The sequence below is a fragment of the Colletotrichum chrysophilum genome (genome assembly GCF_026319265.1).
Source record: "Colletotrichum chrysophilum strain AFK26 chromosome Unknown scaffold_10, whole genome shotgun sequence".
In the NCBI taxonomy this organism is placed as follows: Eukaryota; Fungi; Ascomycota; class Sordariomycetes; order Glomerellales; family Glomerellaceae; genus Colletotrichum; species Colletotrichum chrysophilum.
Window position 1 is genome coordinate 326,916 of NW_026517297.1, and position 14,563 is coordinate 341,478.

Here is a 14,563-nt window from a genome sequence, read left to right on the forward strand (position 1 = left end):
AATAAGACCAGTTGGTAAGTGACTCGCCTACAAGGGGCCAGATCGCTGTGCGCGAACCAATATGCTCGTTCCTAACCAGTCCACAGTTACTTCGCCGCACCATCATCCTTGAACCGACCGTCACACACAAGTATCCCCCGACCTGAGTGATCTCTCAGGCTCACCTGCAAGCATGGACAACCAGTCGCGCTCCCTCGATGAGACCGCTGGCCACGGGTACGGCAGTGGTTACTATGCTACTTCCGAGGCCATCAGTCAGGACGCCTCGGCCGCCTATGAAGGCTATACGCCCACCTACGGAAGCGCTTACGACCAATTCGCGGGTTCCGATCTGGGTGCTCTAGACAATCTTGACTTTTCTTCGGGTTCCTACTCCCAAGAAATCGATCTGCATCCTGGACCTCCCGTTTTCTCCCCACCAACCCCTGCACTGCAGCATTCAGACCAGTATTCGGGTTTGGACCCTGAACTTGCACTCCAGCAAGTGCGAAATGGTCTAGGGCATCAAAACGCTTCGCCCTGGACTCATGTATTAGCACCCGGACCAAAATACCTGACGCCCAATTATTACCCTGCTTCCCCTACCTACCACACTCTGACAAACACCACCACGCCTAGCCTGCTAGATGATTTGGGCCAATCTCTCACCTACACATCGCCCGGCTGGGATGCTGTCAGCAATCGAAGCGTCAATACTGACGGCTCTGGGATAACTACTTGCGAACGCTGTCACAAGACCTTCGGCGACTCAAGACAAGCACGGAGGCACGCAACAGAGGTGCATCGTGAGGACAGCGATCCTCAGTACACATGCAAATGTAGCTACCAGGTCACACGCAAAAGCAATTACCTTCGACACCTGACTGGCAGCTGTAGGGGGAGGATTTCTGCAAATGAGGTCTATGTCTGCATTTGTAAAAAGTCTTTCGCCGATCTTGATGCTCATTTGACTCATGTTCGAGTCTGCGGCAAGAAGAAGGCCGGACGCCCACCAAACAGTTCTCGCAGCTCTCACGGCTGAACCTTGCGCTCTCCGGGGCTGTTCAGAGATGGCAGTGCTGACTGCGGCCGGGCATACGTAACCAACCATCAACAACATTCGAATAACGACCATCTTCAAATCAACAAAGCCAGTCTCATCAATTTCCCACTCTGTTTCAATTTTCTTCTATCAAATCCCGGCAGCTTTGCAGCACCATGTCACATTTTCATTTGCCTCTGTGCCAAGTCAGATATGAATAGCTAGCATTTAAATACACCCTTCTCCAATTACTTCGTTAGGTATTCGTGTCATCACCAGAAACGGGCATTATGTATTTATCGCGCCTCAAATTTATGAACATTTACCCTTATCCTGAGCCATGTTATCTTGCGGTAATCATCGATTCACTCATCTCGACGCGCGCAACTCGAGCTCAGTCGACACCCGTGGAGGCCTCCTCCCACTAACCTGCGTTAGCGAAACACGAGTGGATCAGCATTTAGTGATACAGCAGGTGCAGCAAAAATAAAGTCTTATGAAGAGTTGAGACGTGGAAGCAAATGAAGCCGAGAATGCGAAGCAGAAAGTACGAAGACACACTCAGTCATGTCGATGCGTGTTGTTGAATTAGTCAAGAGCATGAAGGTTTGTGGTCTCTTTATATCAGAGCCATTTATTTCATGATGTGTTGATTTCCTGGTCACATTCGCCCTAGGATGCGAACCACACGCGGGCCAAGGCGGCCGAGACCGGGCATTCGATACAACCAGAAAATAGGCATTCACGTCAGCCCTCCTCATGACACAATGCGTCGGGCCGCTAAGATTGAGGCCAATTTCTGCCTAATTTTCGGTGAGCTCCAGACGTATCATTGGTTTCGAAGACCCTTGTTGAGGCTCATTTCTAACAGGCCGTCAAGTATTCTAAGCATCCCTGTGCATCAATCATCGCTTAGATCTGACTCTTATGGATTGTACCCGTCACGCTGCAGAGCGTTCGGTATTTCTTTCGGCTTAGTTCAGGGCACCCTCCCGATCGGACATTCATGTGCTCCAATAAATCAACCCCGACCATGGGATCGAAAGATTCGAATGTGCCTCACCATGGCCCGTAGGGCTGGGACAGAAAATATGAAGGCTTGCGCTAGGCCCATCAACATGGGAACACAGGACTCTTCTCGGCCCGCCAAACTCAATTGATTGAGAGGTGCTTTGTTTCCCTGCCTCTTGATTTCAGCTGATATGATGAGGCTTAACTGCCTGGATGTGTCCTCGTGGGGTGCAAAGTCATGAACCTTTTCACGTACGTTCGCGGCAAGTTCACGGCCTTGTGACACAACTGCAAATCGCAGAAAAGCTGCCTTTCTGAATGGATTATAATGTTCTTGATGTCATCTCTTACATGTCATATCTACTTAGAGAGATCATTGAAGCATCTTCTCCGCCTTTTTCTTCGTGAGTACTCAGATCGTTTACATCAAAAATTGTGTCTATTTCAATGAAGCATGGTCACCAATCATTACCTCTTTGCAGTTTCGTAGCATCTGGAACTCCAAACCGACAGGATGTGTCATACTAGCACCGTCCACTCATACGCACCTCGAAACCAATCGTTTGGTTTTACAGAGGATCTCATCGGAAACAAATACCGAATCCAAAGTCGTAAAGTTACAGACGACTGCCTCGACGTCTACATCGTTACCGATATAGATGGCAGATATTTCGAGGCTCAGGCGTTTTCACCCGTCGCCGAAATGCCTCGGGAGCGTGAAGGCCTTCGTAATGCACGACGGAGACGGATGAAACGCATAGCCCGGTCTAGCAACTTTGCTGGAGAGTTCGAGCATGGAGGACGCCGATTCTTTGTATCGGACGTTCGAAGGAACGATAAGGAGTGGGCAGATCTGCAGGCTCAGACTGTTGGGCGCATCAGGGATGAGAATATGCCTCGGCTCACCGGAAACAGTATGGAGAGCGCCTGCGCTGCAATGAGTCATTGTGGTTTAGCGCCAATAATGACACCGAAACATAATCAAAGATCAACTTATGCGGATGTCGCGGCTAGTAGTCAGAACTATGACGTGGGCACCAATTCAGTTGTGGGAGAAGGACGATTACTTTCAGTCTAGGGGGTTCGAAAAGATCTGCTGAGCAGTAATTGTTGAGTAATGATAACCGGTCAGATCCTTCATTCCTTCAACAGCAAAAATGGCTTGAAGGATTCTCAGGAGCAACTCAAGGAGAAGTCTGGACCTCAAGGATGCGTCGGAAGATTATCACCAATAATATCCTGACTCGGGAAGGTTGGCTGAAGCGTAAGCTTGCTAGCTACATGAACTCTCCGTTTGCCGGTTGGTAAAGTCTGATTGCATACGCAGTGTTACCAACTAGTATCCACTTGTTGAAAGTCTCATTTAACTACATGATTATGTATTCCTAAACCTTATCTCAACTCTTGGGACGAGACGGTCATTCTGTCCGAAGTAGCACGTGCAGGAATGGAATAGAACAAATATTTACTAGCAAACTACCGAGCCAACCCAATCACAAAACTCAAATCGCCCGACGCGACGAGAAGCCTATTACATCAATCCACCAACTAAACACCAACACCAAGGCGCACCGCTAGGCTGAAAGAACAAGGATTCAAAGAGCGGGAATAAGCGAAAGCGAACGCTCAGCAAGAACAACCACAAGCCCTGCATCCCTTCCCACAGCTAATGTCGTCGGCGACTCTGCAATCAGCCCTAGCATCACAAGTCTTCCACGACCCGTAACCACGGTTCCGAGCAGTCCAGCACCACCGTCCATCTCCATCACAAGCTCTGTAACAGTAGCCCCTAGAACATCCGTATTCGCCGGGGTCGACGTCCCAACACTTTCCCCAGCCATGCTTCCACCACCAGTGTTCAGCAGTGAGGGGTGCGCTGGTGTTGCTATTGGCATCCTCTGCAGCAGCTGCAGCCGCGGCATAGTTGGGGCGAGTTCCGACAGAGCCCTCGGGTCGAGGGTTCGGGCCAAGAGGATGCTCCTTGCACTTTCGGATCTGAGAGGGGTCTACGCCCTTTTCGTCCATAGAGCCGGCGGTATAAGACATGACTCCGAGCTGTCCGCACTCATCCGCTGCGTTAGCGGGGGCGACTCCGGCGAGGATGGGAGTGGCAAAGAGGAGCAGGGTAGTGGCCGCAGTGGTGAGCTTCATCTTCTTTTTGGGGGAGTTGGAGAAACAAAGAAGTCAGATGGGCGTGCTGTTGTCAGGATTGAGTTTTCGGGGAATGCGGGTACGAGAGCCCAGCCACGTGGATAAAGTTCAGATTGACGGGAATGACGATGCTTGTTTGACAAAACTAAGGTGGTTTGGTGTGCGGTGGTGTGTGGTAATATGTAACGGTGATATTGCTTGGATGAGGGTAAGGTTAGAATGATTTGTTTTCATCGTCCATCAAGCCGGGAGGTCATTGCCAGCTTTATACTTGGACGTTCCCACCATCTCTTCCGCCCCAACGAACCATGACCGCATTCCCTAGCTTCCCGTCCTTGTTTTTCGATGAAGCTTGATTCTCCGCGAACTCCGTGAAAATCACCCGTGATAAGGAAGTTTAGCATAAGCGAACACGAATTCGGAAGGGCGGGCGTGGGGTGATGTTCCACTCACACGGATTGCTTCCTCCTGCCGGGCCGAGGCCTCTTTCACGGCTGACTCCTTCGGTTGGCGATAAACATTCCAAATCCGTCTGCTCAGCAGGAATACTCACGTCACCAGACGGCGAGGATGGCGATTAGCTTTGAAGTATAGAAGGCTGGATTTTAGGAAGTAACGGAGCTTTTCTGACTCGGATCTAAGGACCGACTCCTGATTCCCGATGGGGAAGTCACTCACTCGGTAGAACTTTGAAGATTTACTCGGGACTCGGAAACTATCATCGGGATTTACGCTCCGGTAATCTGGTAAATGATCTTGTGATCAATAGCTGCAGCAATAATATGACATCAGAAGGGGCGCTGCGTAATTTTCGAAGCTTTGATAGCGCCCGGAGATCTTTTGCCAGGTTAGTGCCTCGCTCGGTTCAAGTAATCAAGCTTGCAGGCTATTATAGCGCACCTCGATATTCATCTGAGAACGCCACGACTGATACTGGTCATGGAAGAGGAAAAGAGAAAGGACTTGAGTCAATTGACTAGCAACTTGGAACATGTGTGTTGAATGAACTCGTTTTCGTAGGCGCCAACACCTTTCTCCAAATTCACTCATGTTTACATCTTCACCTATTAAATCTGGGACGCACGTTGAAAGTAACAATTTCGATCTGTTTTCCCAAGCCACCCATGAATCACAGGACTTCCTTTCATAGCTCTCTTGCCAGAACTCCGACATGAATGCTGGGCATCCCACAGTGAGCGTCCCTCCCATCCACGTCCCTTCATGTTTTGGACCACAAACTTTGGCTTAGCACGGAGCAAATTAGCCTGCACGTAAGGCTTCGGCACCCATGTGTCTCTCAACGATAATTAACTAGACCCTCAAAGTCCGTGAATGCAACTTAATGCAAGATTCATTTTGAGCTAGATCTCAAGACGAACTCACCCGAAGCTTCCAGCTAAAGTCTATCAAGAGACATGCTCAGCTGCCAGCTGCTGAGAGCGTGCCGCAGTACATTAACATCAGTATCATGGCAAGCTTATCAAAGTTCCATCCATGGATACTAATAGGGAGATTAAAGGTGTCGTACTTCTACAAAACTTTTACTCCGTACTTTGCAGCACCTATGAGTCGATTTGATCTTCGACTATATATGACTCTTCCAGCTGCATCTAGTGCTCGCAAAAATTGAAATCATTCGAGCCAACACGATAGTTTGTGTTATCCCCAACTGTTGTTCTCTCCTTCATGACCTCCAATCTCATCTCCTTGGCTTTCTCGAGACCAAACGGAATTTCGAGGTTCTCAAATACCATGTCGATGATCTCAGGCGGCATCCGTCCCGTAGTCACCTCGTCTCTAAACCAGTGTTTCTGCTGCGGCGGCACGTTGGCGGTGCTAATGACGGGGACGTCCGGGTCTACGAGGAACAGCGCCAGGATCTTGCGATGTCCTGACTTTGTCTTGTCGATAAGCTCAAAGGGGGCTACGCAGTGCTGATAAACATTCGGGAAAGCAATGAGGCGATCTTCGCGAGTGAGTACACTGCCGAGGTCCTGAATAGTGTTGCCCGAGGGGTCGATGCTAAAGGTCCTTCCGATAGAGTAGAAGTCGCTCTGCTCGTACTGGAGTTCCGACATGAGATCTTCCCTGTTGGACTTGGTTCGGAAGGCGAGTCGACTCTCCGTAATATTTTCATTGTCGTAGTAATACAGGGCCGTGGCGCAGATGTGCTCATTTAGTAGGCCCTCGATGTGCCAAGAGCCACCGTCGTAAGTCGGCTTCTCTGGAGTGAGATGGATATTTGCAAGCTTCACGATGACTTGAATCCGCTCAGCATTATCGAAAAGCCCATTTTGCAACCTGACATCTTCGCCAGTGATGGGCATTCGTGTGTAGGGAGGAATATTCGGGCGTGAGAGAGGATGAGTTGCGTTGTACCAAATCTTGTCTCTGCGCCAAGTCAGGGATTCAGGTTCGTCGTCGCTATCTTCATAGTCGTCATTGTACTCGTCCACTTCGCGGGGCTGCTCATCCGACTCCTGGGGGCGGGATTCAGGGCGGCACCAGTAAGGACCTTTGTTGCAGATCTCGGGAGTAGTGCAACACCTCCCAACCTTGGGCATCAACAGGCGTTGGACTTCGAACTCCTCGGGCCATCGGTGAACGACATCCCAGAGGGGCACGACCTTACCCAGCACTTTTTCGATCACCGAATACAGATCCGCATGCTTGGTGGGATGTAGATTGTTGATGTAACTTGCAATTCGAGGTTTTTCATCATCGAGCTCGACCTCGCAAGGAAGCCACTGAAACTTGGTAGACCAGCATAGGTCCACATCTTCGTCAGGAGTCGGGATGACGTCTCCTCTGCCGCAGTACTTCATTGTGTCCGCCAATGGGATCCGTTTGTCAGATAGGACGCGGGTCGTGCCGTAGGCAAGCGGCCAAAGCGACGGGTGAACAAGGTCAAGAACCTTCTCATCGCTACCGGGGTGCCAATCCTTGTGTGCATCCGGGACATCCTCAAGCATGGCCACAGCCTTCTTCAGCTCTTCCTTGATTTCCGGCGTCAGAGCATTGTCGGACTTGATCACAGCGGCCGAATAATCAAAGACCGGAATGATCCCTGTGGCTTCGTACAGCTTGGCCTTTTGTCGGAGCTCCTCGAGAGACTAGAATGATGTCAGCTGGGCGGTCTTGTTGAGTTGGAGGGCGAGGCATGAGACGAACCCATTCGAACATGTCGTCATCAAAGTGAGCATATTTCAGGCCCACTGAAGCCCAGTCAACAGCCATGACTTCGGCTTTCCATTTAGCAGCGATGTCATCGTTGAAAACCTTCACGTGCCAATCCGGTTTGTTGGTGATTTGCTCGATGAACCACATGATGGCCAGCTCCGAGTACGTCAATGTGATGGCGGTCCAATCGAGCACCGCGCTGGGAAACATTTTCTTGGGCATAGCATTGACACCCAAACCAAATCCTGGTCGTACAAGCTTGTTCAGCTCCCCGTCGTCCTTGATTTGAAGTCAGTGTTGGCCGCCCTGAAGCGCATTGGATGGCGAACTCACAAAGGTGTGGAAACCCTCATTGAGATCTCCCTTATTGAGCACGGATCGGATCGAGTCTTCTTCCACATCCTTTCCCAAGTTCTCGGCGATCCACTGCATTGCCATTGGAATGGTCGGCGTTTTCTGCGAGCCTTGCTGCTCGGCCCAGTGACGCAGAACGAGTCTGTCTCGGGCGGTCAATGGTGTTTTCGACATGTGGCCAGACGCTCGTTGAGCACGTGTCAATTAAGGGTGGTGGAGAGGTCGGCGTTGATAGACAGGCGATGGTGATCTATGAGTATTGTGCAGTCTTTGTAGTGGTGCAACTGGAATTTCTCTCGTTTTTGTATCGAGAGGATTGCTAGAAAGAATTGTTAGGGAAGCCACAAGGTTCTTGGAGTCAAATTTAGGCACGCAGGCTACCGCGCTATTTTCAGTAGCTCCCCAAGCCAATCGAGCATGGCGTCAGGCGGTAAGCATGGCTAATTCTTAACGCGAAATTGTCGCGAGGTCATGTGGATTTAGGACCCTCATTGCTGCAGTCTTGGCTGGCTGTTGCCTAGCGCTGCCTGTTTTCACGTTGTTGGTTTGAAGATGGATGCAGGAAACCCCTGAAACAAAGACTGTGGCAAACGAGGTTATTCTGATTTGTTACTTTAGATGGAGGAAATAACTAGATAATTAAGTGTAATGTACTAAGATACCAAAAAATACCTTGATGCGAAAGCAACTCTTTTGATCATTATTGTCTAGCTGATGACAAGTCTGACTTAAGCATCAAAGCGATTGCACAACATTTTTGTATCACAATCGCGCTCAGCCCACATTGATCCTAGCCTTACATTCCTCGAGATGTCCTCGGCCAGCATGTTCATCGATCAGGCCGATGATGCAGGTTTGGTCAATGCATCGGAACGCCAATCAGAGCAGATGAAATTGTCTGATGCTGGGGAACCCTGGTGATAGCTCAGGACTTCGGGGCTTTGATGAGGTCGATCGCCAGATTATCCCAGATCGCATAGCCCCCATTCGGCGTTGGCCTGTACTCCAGCTTGACAGAAAGTTTTGCTGTTTTGGCAGTAACCTCAATCGACATGGTTTGCCACTCTTCGAAAGTGAATCCAGGACTGAACTCAGCCATCTGCTTCTTGTAGACTTCTCCCGATTCAGCAGAGGCTTCAAGAGTCATGAGGCGACCACTCCTCCAAACATTTCCCATCATGTAGCGGAGCGAAATCCGGTAAGTTGCACCGATCGTAGCGTTGACAGACGTCGTCAGCGACGTTCTCGACTCTAACTTAAGCGCCGTGGGGTTGGTGTTTCCAGGCACGAAGGAGGATTCTGCTCCCTTAGAGCCAGTCCAGAGCTGGAGGTCGGAATCACTCTTGAACGAGAACGAGGCCAGCTTGGTGGTGCTTGAATCGGTAGGAAGCTTGAACACGCGAGGATCCCGCCGATAGAAGTTAGCCCTGGTGTTGCTGCCGCAGAGCTCGGTTTTCGATCCTGCACACGGCGAAGAGCATTCCGACTCAGCAACGCGCTTGGTCGGTGCAGCGTGGTGACAGTAGCATCTGTTTGACTCGAACGTGGCGAAATAGGCTGATGTTTTGCAGTACTGTGTAGCACAGAGCTCCGCAGTCATAGCCTCATTCTTGTAAGAGCCGATTTGAGATGGGATCATTGCCGAGCCTTCAACAAGGGTTGTGACGAAGCAGCCTACATATAAGGTGTTGGCAAGTTTGGCAGGCTGGGGGCCGCTGGAGGGATTGCTGCGAGGAACGCATTTTGCGGGAACAAGTGGAAGTAGAAGAAGACCAAGGAGTGTGTCGCGCAGACTAAGCCGCGGAGAAGTTGGGACGGACATGGCTGGAAGGAATGAAGATCGGAAAAGACTGTGAAAGGCGCGCGGATGGAATGACAACCACTTCGGTCTTCATGACTGGTGTTGAGTTGCTTTTTGTATTTTGGATGTGTCACATTGAATATTAACAGAGACAGAGACACTTCTAAATTGGTCGTAGCATCTCAACTTGGCTATTGGAAATTTTGAGTTGTGGCGCGAAGCTGAACAGCTGGTGTCTTGACTCGTCTTTCTAAATTCTACCAACTCTTCCCCTGTAACCTCAAGGGGTTAACCCCAGCCACAGTACACTAATCATACCACATGGGAATTTCCACGAAAACTTTCAATTAAGCTTAGCCAGCATGCTTATTGAGTCATGGCTTGGAATCACAGCAGTCGGAAGTCGATAGTTTATCCAAGACAACACACTTTCAATTGCCGGTGTATTCTTTTGGTCAAGCATCACAGAAACGAGGCAATACTTGTTCAGACAACGGCCCAGGTAAGCCTCAGGGCGCACCATTGAAGTTCTGGAAGCATGAACTCGCATTTTCATTCGGAGGCCATACCTAGATATAGCGCTAACCTTGAAGCTCCAAGCGGTCGCACGACTCAACCCCCAACCTGCCCATCTCTGCTCCGGCAGTGAGAGCAAGGTCGAGGAAAACATTCACAAAAGCCTCATTGACGCACCAATCATTGCAGTCCGAACTCTTTGATTTAAGTATTAGACATATTTGACCAAATCAAGTACTCCCATCCATGCAAATATAGTAACAAGAGGAAAACGTCCTATTCTCATGTCTTGCCATCGAGCCATCCACAAACTCTTAGTTGGCAGCGCCGTTGACGGCACCGTACTGGATGCAGTACTCCTCCCACTCGTCACCGCCAATGTGCTTGGCGGGGGAGTTGCAGGTGGCGACCTCGGCGTCGTCGTCCTTGACACCCTGAAAAGAATGGGTTAGCTTCTGATATGAATTCTGGCGGGAATGTTGCGGTGGTGACTTACGAGGTAGCAGTCGGGGCAAGTGTCCCAGACGTCGTTGCCGGTGTGGCGCTCCTTGTAGGCACCGCAGGCAGCCTCGGTGGCGGCGACGTTCTTGGGGTCAGAGTCCTTAAGGCCCGAAGAGATACACCAGGCAGCGGTGTGGAGGTTGGCAACAGCACTGAGAAGCGTTAGAAGATGTATTCCAACTTGTAGTGAGGTGGTAGTCTTACCCAGTGGCGCAGGCAACAGCGGCAACGAGGATGGTAGAGAACTGCATTTTGATGGATTGGGTTGGGTTGGTATTAAGTAGTAACCTGAAGAGACTGTAGAAAGTTGGTTGAAAGAGTGTGAGTTGTTTGGATTAAAGATTGAAGTGTGAGTGAGTGGATGGTGATGAGGATGAAGAGAGAAACACTTTTGAGAGGGAAAACCAGTCTCTATTTATCTCTCGAGAAGACGCATCTCCTGATGTCGATATGGGGTTTCCGGTGCTCCTCGACCAAGGCCTGTCGGGCACTGAGATACATGCTCCGCTCGACGCTGACGACGCGGAGGCTCAGCTTCGAACATCTCACTGATGGATCGTGGATCGTGAAGTAACATCACGGCCCACAAGGCTCTGCCAAGGTGCTTTGCATGACTAGAGATCCCCTAGGGAGTGAGCGGGAAGACTCCACAAGGCGTCCGTGCCTCGGGCACAACAACCCCTATGAGCAATCCCACATAGCGAGTGTCCATACATCCGGTACTATCATTCATGCCTTCGAATTATGATAGGGATAATTCCTCGGTTCGATTCCGGCATCGCGGAGAGTGTTGGTCTGACAACCCCAAATCGCTGCTTTAGCTTACATTCACTGTGGGATGCGATAGCCAAAGTTGCGTCTTTCGATTACCCGGGGAGCACGACGAGAGATTCTGGTCTCCGTATGAAAACGTGAAAGAACAGCATGAAGACACAATTACTACAAAGTGAGGAAAGTGAACACCTAACGAGCAAATGCCATGAAGTATGAATCTCAGTCCAGATCATACCATACTCACAACATCACGGATACAATCAGTCATCAGTTCATCTAAACATCCAGCACAGCCGCCTTCAACGGGATAAACAACGGTAAAGTGGGAGTTATGTATAATCCTCCGAGCTATGTGTGGAATCTGTGGGGGTCATCCGAACAATTCATTCAAAAGCAGTAATGTCCGAAGGCTTGTACAAGCCCTACAGTCTGCAAAATGATCAATGCTTCCTTCCCGCGGTACGGTTAAAAACATGCTCAAATTTTGGCATGGCCAGCGGTTTGACAAGCTTGCCACTAACCGCGGGAACTATATTTAGTCATGCAAGGCGTTCCCTCACGTCACCCCCGGAAGGCGGGGACCGCAGGACCCAGAGAGTGCTCCCTCCTTCCCCTTTATTTCACGTCCGAGCGGCCGGGTGCCGGATGCTGGGAACATCGCAGCGGAAGAGGTCCGATGGGAGGCGGGTCTCCTCGGAGGTGTCTGTGCTTCACGGCATGTGGGAGCAAACAACACAGCTTTCAAGGCACAGGAACCGCGAAGCGAGATTAGGGCGCTATGCATCCCCGCGAACATGTCAAAAAAAGGCAGGTCTTGTCTAGGGCTGCGCAACCAACAACGATGAGCCCTTCGGCAGAGTTGCCCTCTTGGCATCACGATGTTATCGTCTGATAACTCGGCAAGATCTTCCCGGGCGACTTGCTGACTTTGACCGTTCGACGCAATGTGATGATGCAGTCAGCCTCACTGCAACTCACAATTTACCCTTCCGAACATCCTGACCTGCTCCGTCCGGTCCGGTTGCGCCGGGTTTGTTTGGCTCCACTCGGAGAGCATGCCGGTACGGGATCACCGTTGAAAGACTTGCCCCTTTAGGAAGCCCCTGATCTCGAGTTGATTATAAGCTAGAAACACTGCCCATTGTGATTCACACCGCCATCAAAATCATCGTTTTAGTGGTAGGAAATTAACGTCGTAGAACTGGATCATAACTGCTAACAAGAGCGTTCAGCTGCCTGTTGACTTATCAGCCCTTTGCATGCCAACGTCATCTCGAGCCCACTGTCGCCATCAAGAACCCACCTCATGAGAAACGAGCATTTTATAAATTTTGTCAAAACCCACAATCGCAATTTCATTTGAGGACCTACTTGTACGATCTACACTGTCAGCAGGTTCGCGATCATATCATCATAACCGGTGGACATTTCAATGGAGAATCACGAAGTGGCTCAGTTGTCGCTACGTGGGTCTTATGGGGGTCATCGGGCTGTGATGAAAACTTGGCGCTGTGTCCACTTCGTGACCAAAACTTGACATGGAGTTTAGCGGTACGCTAGGAGTCGGCTTCACCGTGAAACCGAACCACGATCTTTGGGGAAGGTCTTCAAACCTGAGGTCAACCGATATTGATGTAAATCTCAGTCTTCATCGAAGCGAGTGTAACGACAGACACACCTGCATGACTTTCAGATTCTCTCCAAGCAGTCTCGAAGTCCCTGCGAGCTTTTGTGAATACATTCAAAAGCGTCTGGAATAACCCCAACTTTTCCTTCAAAACCAAGATAGACTGCTCTTCCCTGGGCAGCACCGCCTTCAGTCCACATTTTCGCTCTCAGAGCCTTTCCTAACCGTGCAGCGCTGGAAGCCGCTGGCTCGTAGTGTGGTGTTCATCTCCTCCTCTGGCACACCGACAAAAACGCCCTTCTGGAGAACGAAACGCGGCATTGCCCTCTGTGAACCCGAAGCAACGAAGGACTCCCTACCGGCCAAGAAGTGCCGCCGCGCTTCATCGAGAACCTTCTTGACGTAGGAAGTTGCGCCACCGCTGACAGGACTGGAAGGGGGGTACGATATCCCCTCAATCAACTTATCAACCTCATCGTCCGTTGCCAACCTCGCCTTTTGAAGGACCTCGACAAGCTCAGCACTCTCAGAAACTTGCGCGATGACGTGCCAAGAGTTTCCCGGTAGGCTGTACTGCGTCGGGCGATAGAGCCAGATCACCGCGGCGAAGGCGGCAAGAAAGACGGCCAGAATGCCCGCAACGGCCCAGTATCCCTTGAAATCCTTCGGAACCTGCATCGGTTCAAATGTCACTATATCTGCAACAGCGGCCTCACGATCAGGCTCGTTGAGTGAGTAGCTGCTCATTCTGTTGTAGTATATCGACCGCTCCAGTGTGAAGTACAGCGCCTGTAAAGCTCGCGCGGGCGATCCCGTCTCCGTGATGGTGTCGGCAAATATTCGCATGTAGAGGCTGTCGGGAATAATGTAAGATGGTGTCAGCTTCGGCACGCAAGATGGGCAGAGTCTTAGTGACGCGCCTCGCGATGCATCGAACACCCCACTAAGAAATTTGTTCATTGCCTGATTCGTTCTATATTTGGTCCATGTCGTGCCGTTGCGGGCCTTGGTCATACGCAAACTCAGTCCGTCTCGGTCGATGGCTAGGATTGCGTCTCGGTTGTGGGCTCGCGGCCCCGAGGAAGGGTCCGCGATAGCGTTGAGTTGTTTGCGCACCATTTTTGTCGTGGAACTCCCCGAATCAACGTCCCAACAGTAAGTTGGCTCAGCTCGGGATCTCTGACTGATTAGAGACCTTGAAGCGTGTATATCAAGTTGATGTATTGATCCTACTCTGTGGTTTGTAGAAGCTTTTAGAAATTGTGATAAAAGTTTCTCAAGCCCTTGGCTGTCTGGGAACTTACCGTCTGGGCAGCGCGCATATCGTCATGTTGACTGCCATGCTCCTCGAAAGGTATTTGATCTCGTTGATTGCAGTTTCTGGATCAGTCGGAAATCTGATTTCCAACTCCTGCTTTGTCCATGGTCCGTTGTTTGTCGTATTCAGCATTTTGATTGTTGATTGATTTAAGGATTTGTGGTCGCCCAGGATGGCGGGTTGACTCACGTGCCAAAGAAGCTTGATATCAGTTCCTCTGGTATGATTGTGTAGAGACCACTCAAGCCCCATCGAATGATGATCGAAAATATGATTTTGACAAACCTGCCAGAAGTTTTCTGACATTCC

The 14,563-nt window shown here is 50.4% G+C and overlaps 4 protein-coding genes across 4 annotated transcripts; all 4 read right to left on the bottom strand.

The window, feature by feature from the left end:
- Nucleotides 1–5,793: 5,793 nt before the first annotated feature.
- Nucleotides 5,794–7,891, bottom strand: COL26b_002130 (uncharacterized protein; the record flags this gene model as incomplete). Its single annotated transcript, XM_053175059.1, has 3 exons — nucleotides 5,794–7,296; nucleotides 7,355–7,642; nucleotides 7,697–7,891. The coding sequence occupies 3 exons, from the start codon at nucleotides 7,889–7,891 to the stop codon at nucleotides 5,794–5,796; spliced, it is 1,986 nt and encodes a 661-aa protein (XP_053041003.1).
- A 751-nt stretch (nucleotides 7,892–8,642) lies between these two features.
- On the bottom strand, nucleotides 8,643–9,356 carry COL26b_002131 (uncharacterized protein; the record flags this gene model as incomplete). The annotated part of the gene is made up of 1 exon (XM_053175060.1): nucleotides 8,643–9,356. One exon carries the CDS (start codon nucleotides 9,354–9,356, stop codon nucleotides 8,643–8,645), a length of 714 nt encoding a protein of 237 aa, XP_053041004.1.
- A 992-nt stretch (nucleotides 9,357–10,348) lies between these two features.
- COL26b_002132 (uncharacterized protein) lies at nucleotides 10,349–10,786 on the bottom strand (the record flags this gene model as incomplete). Its single annotated transcript, XM_053175061.1, has 3 exons — nucleotides 10,349–10,468; nucleotides 10,531–10,687; nucleotides 10,740–10,786. The coding sequence occupies 3 exons, from the start codon at nucleotides 10,784–10,786 to the stop codon at nucleotides 10,349–10,351; spliced, it is 324 nt and encodes a 107-aa protein (XP_053041005.1).
- Nucleotides 10,787–13,125: 2,339 nt separating this feature from the next.
- COL26b_002133 (uncharacterized protein) lies at nucleotides 13,126–14,266 on the bottom strand (the record flags this gene model as incomplete). The annotated part of the gene is made up of 2 exons (XM_053175062.1): nucleotides 13,126–13,789; nucleotides 14,241–14,266. 2 exons carry the CDS (start codon nucleotides 14,264–14,266, stop codon nucleotides 13,126–13,128), a joined length of 690 nt encoding a protein of 229 aa, XP_053041006.1.
- Between the last annotated feature and the right edge of the window lie 297 nt (nucleotides 14,267–14,563).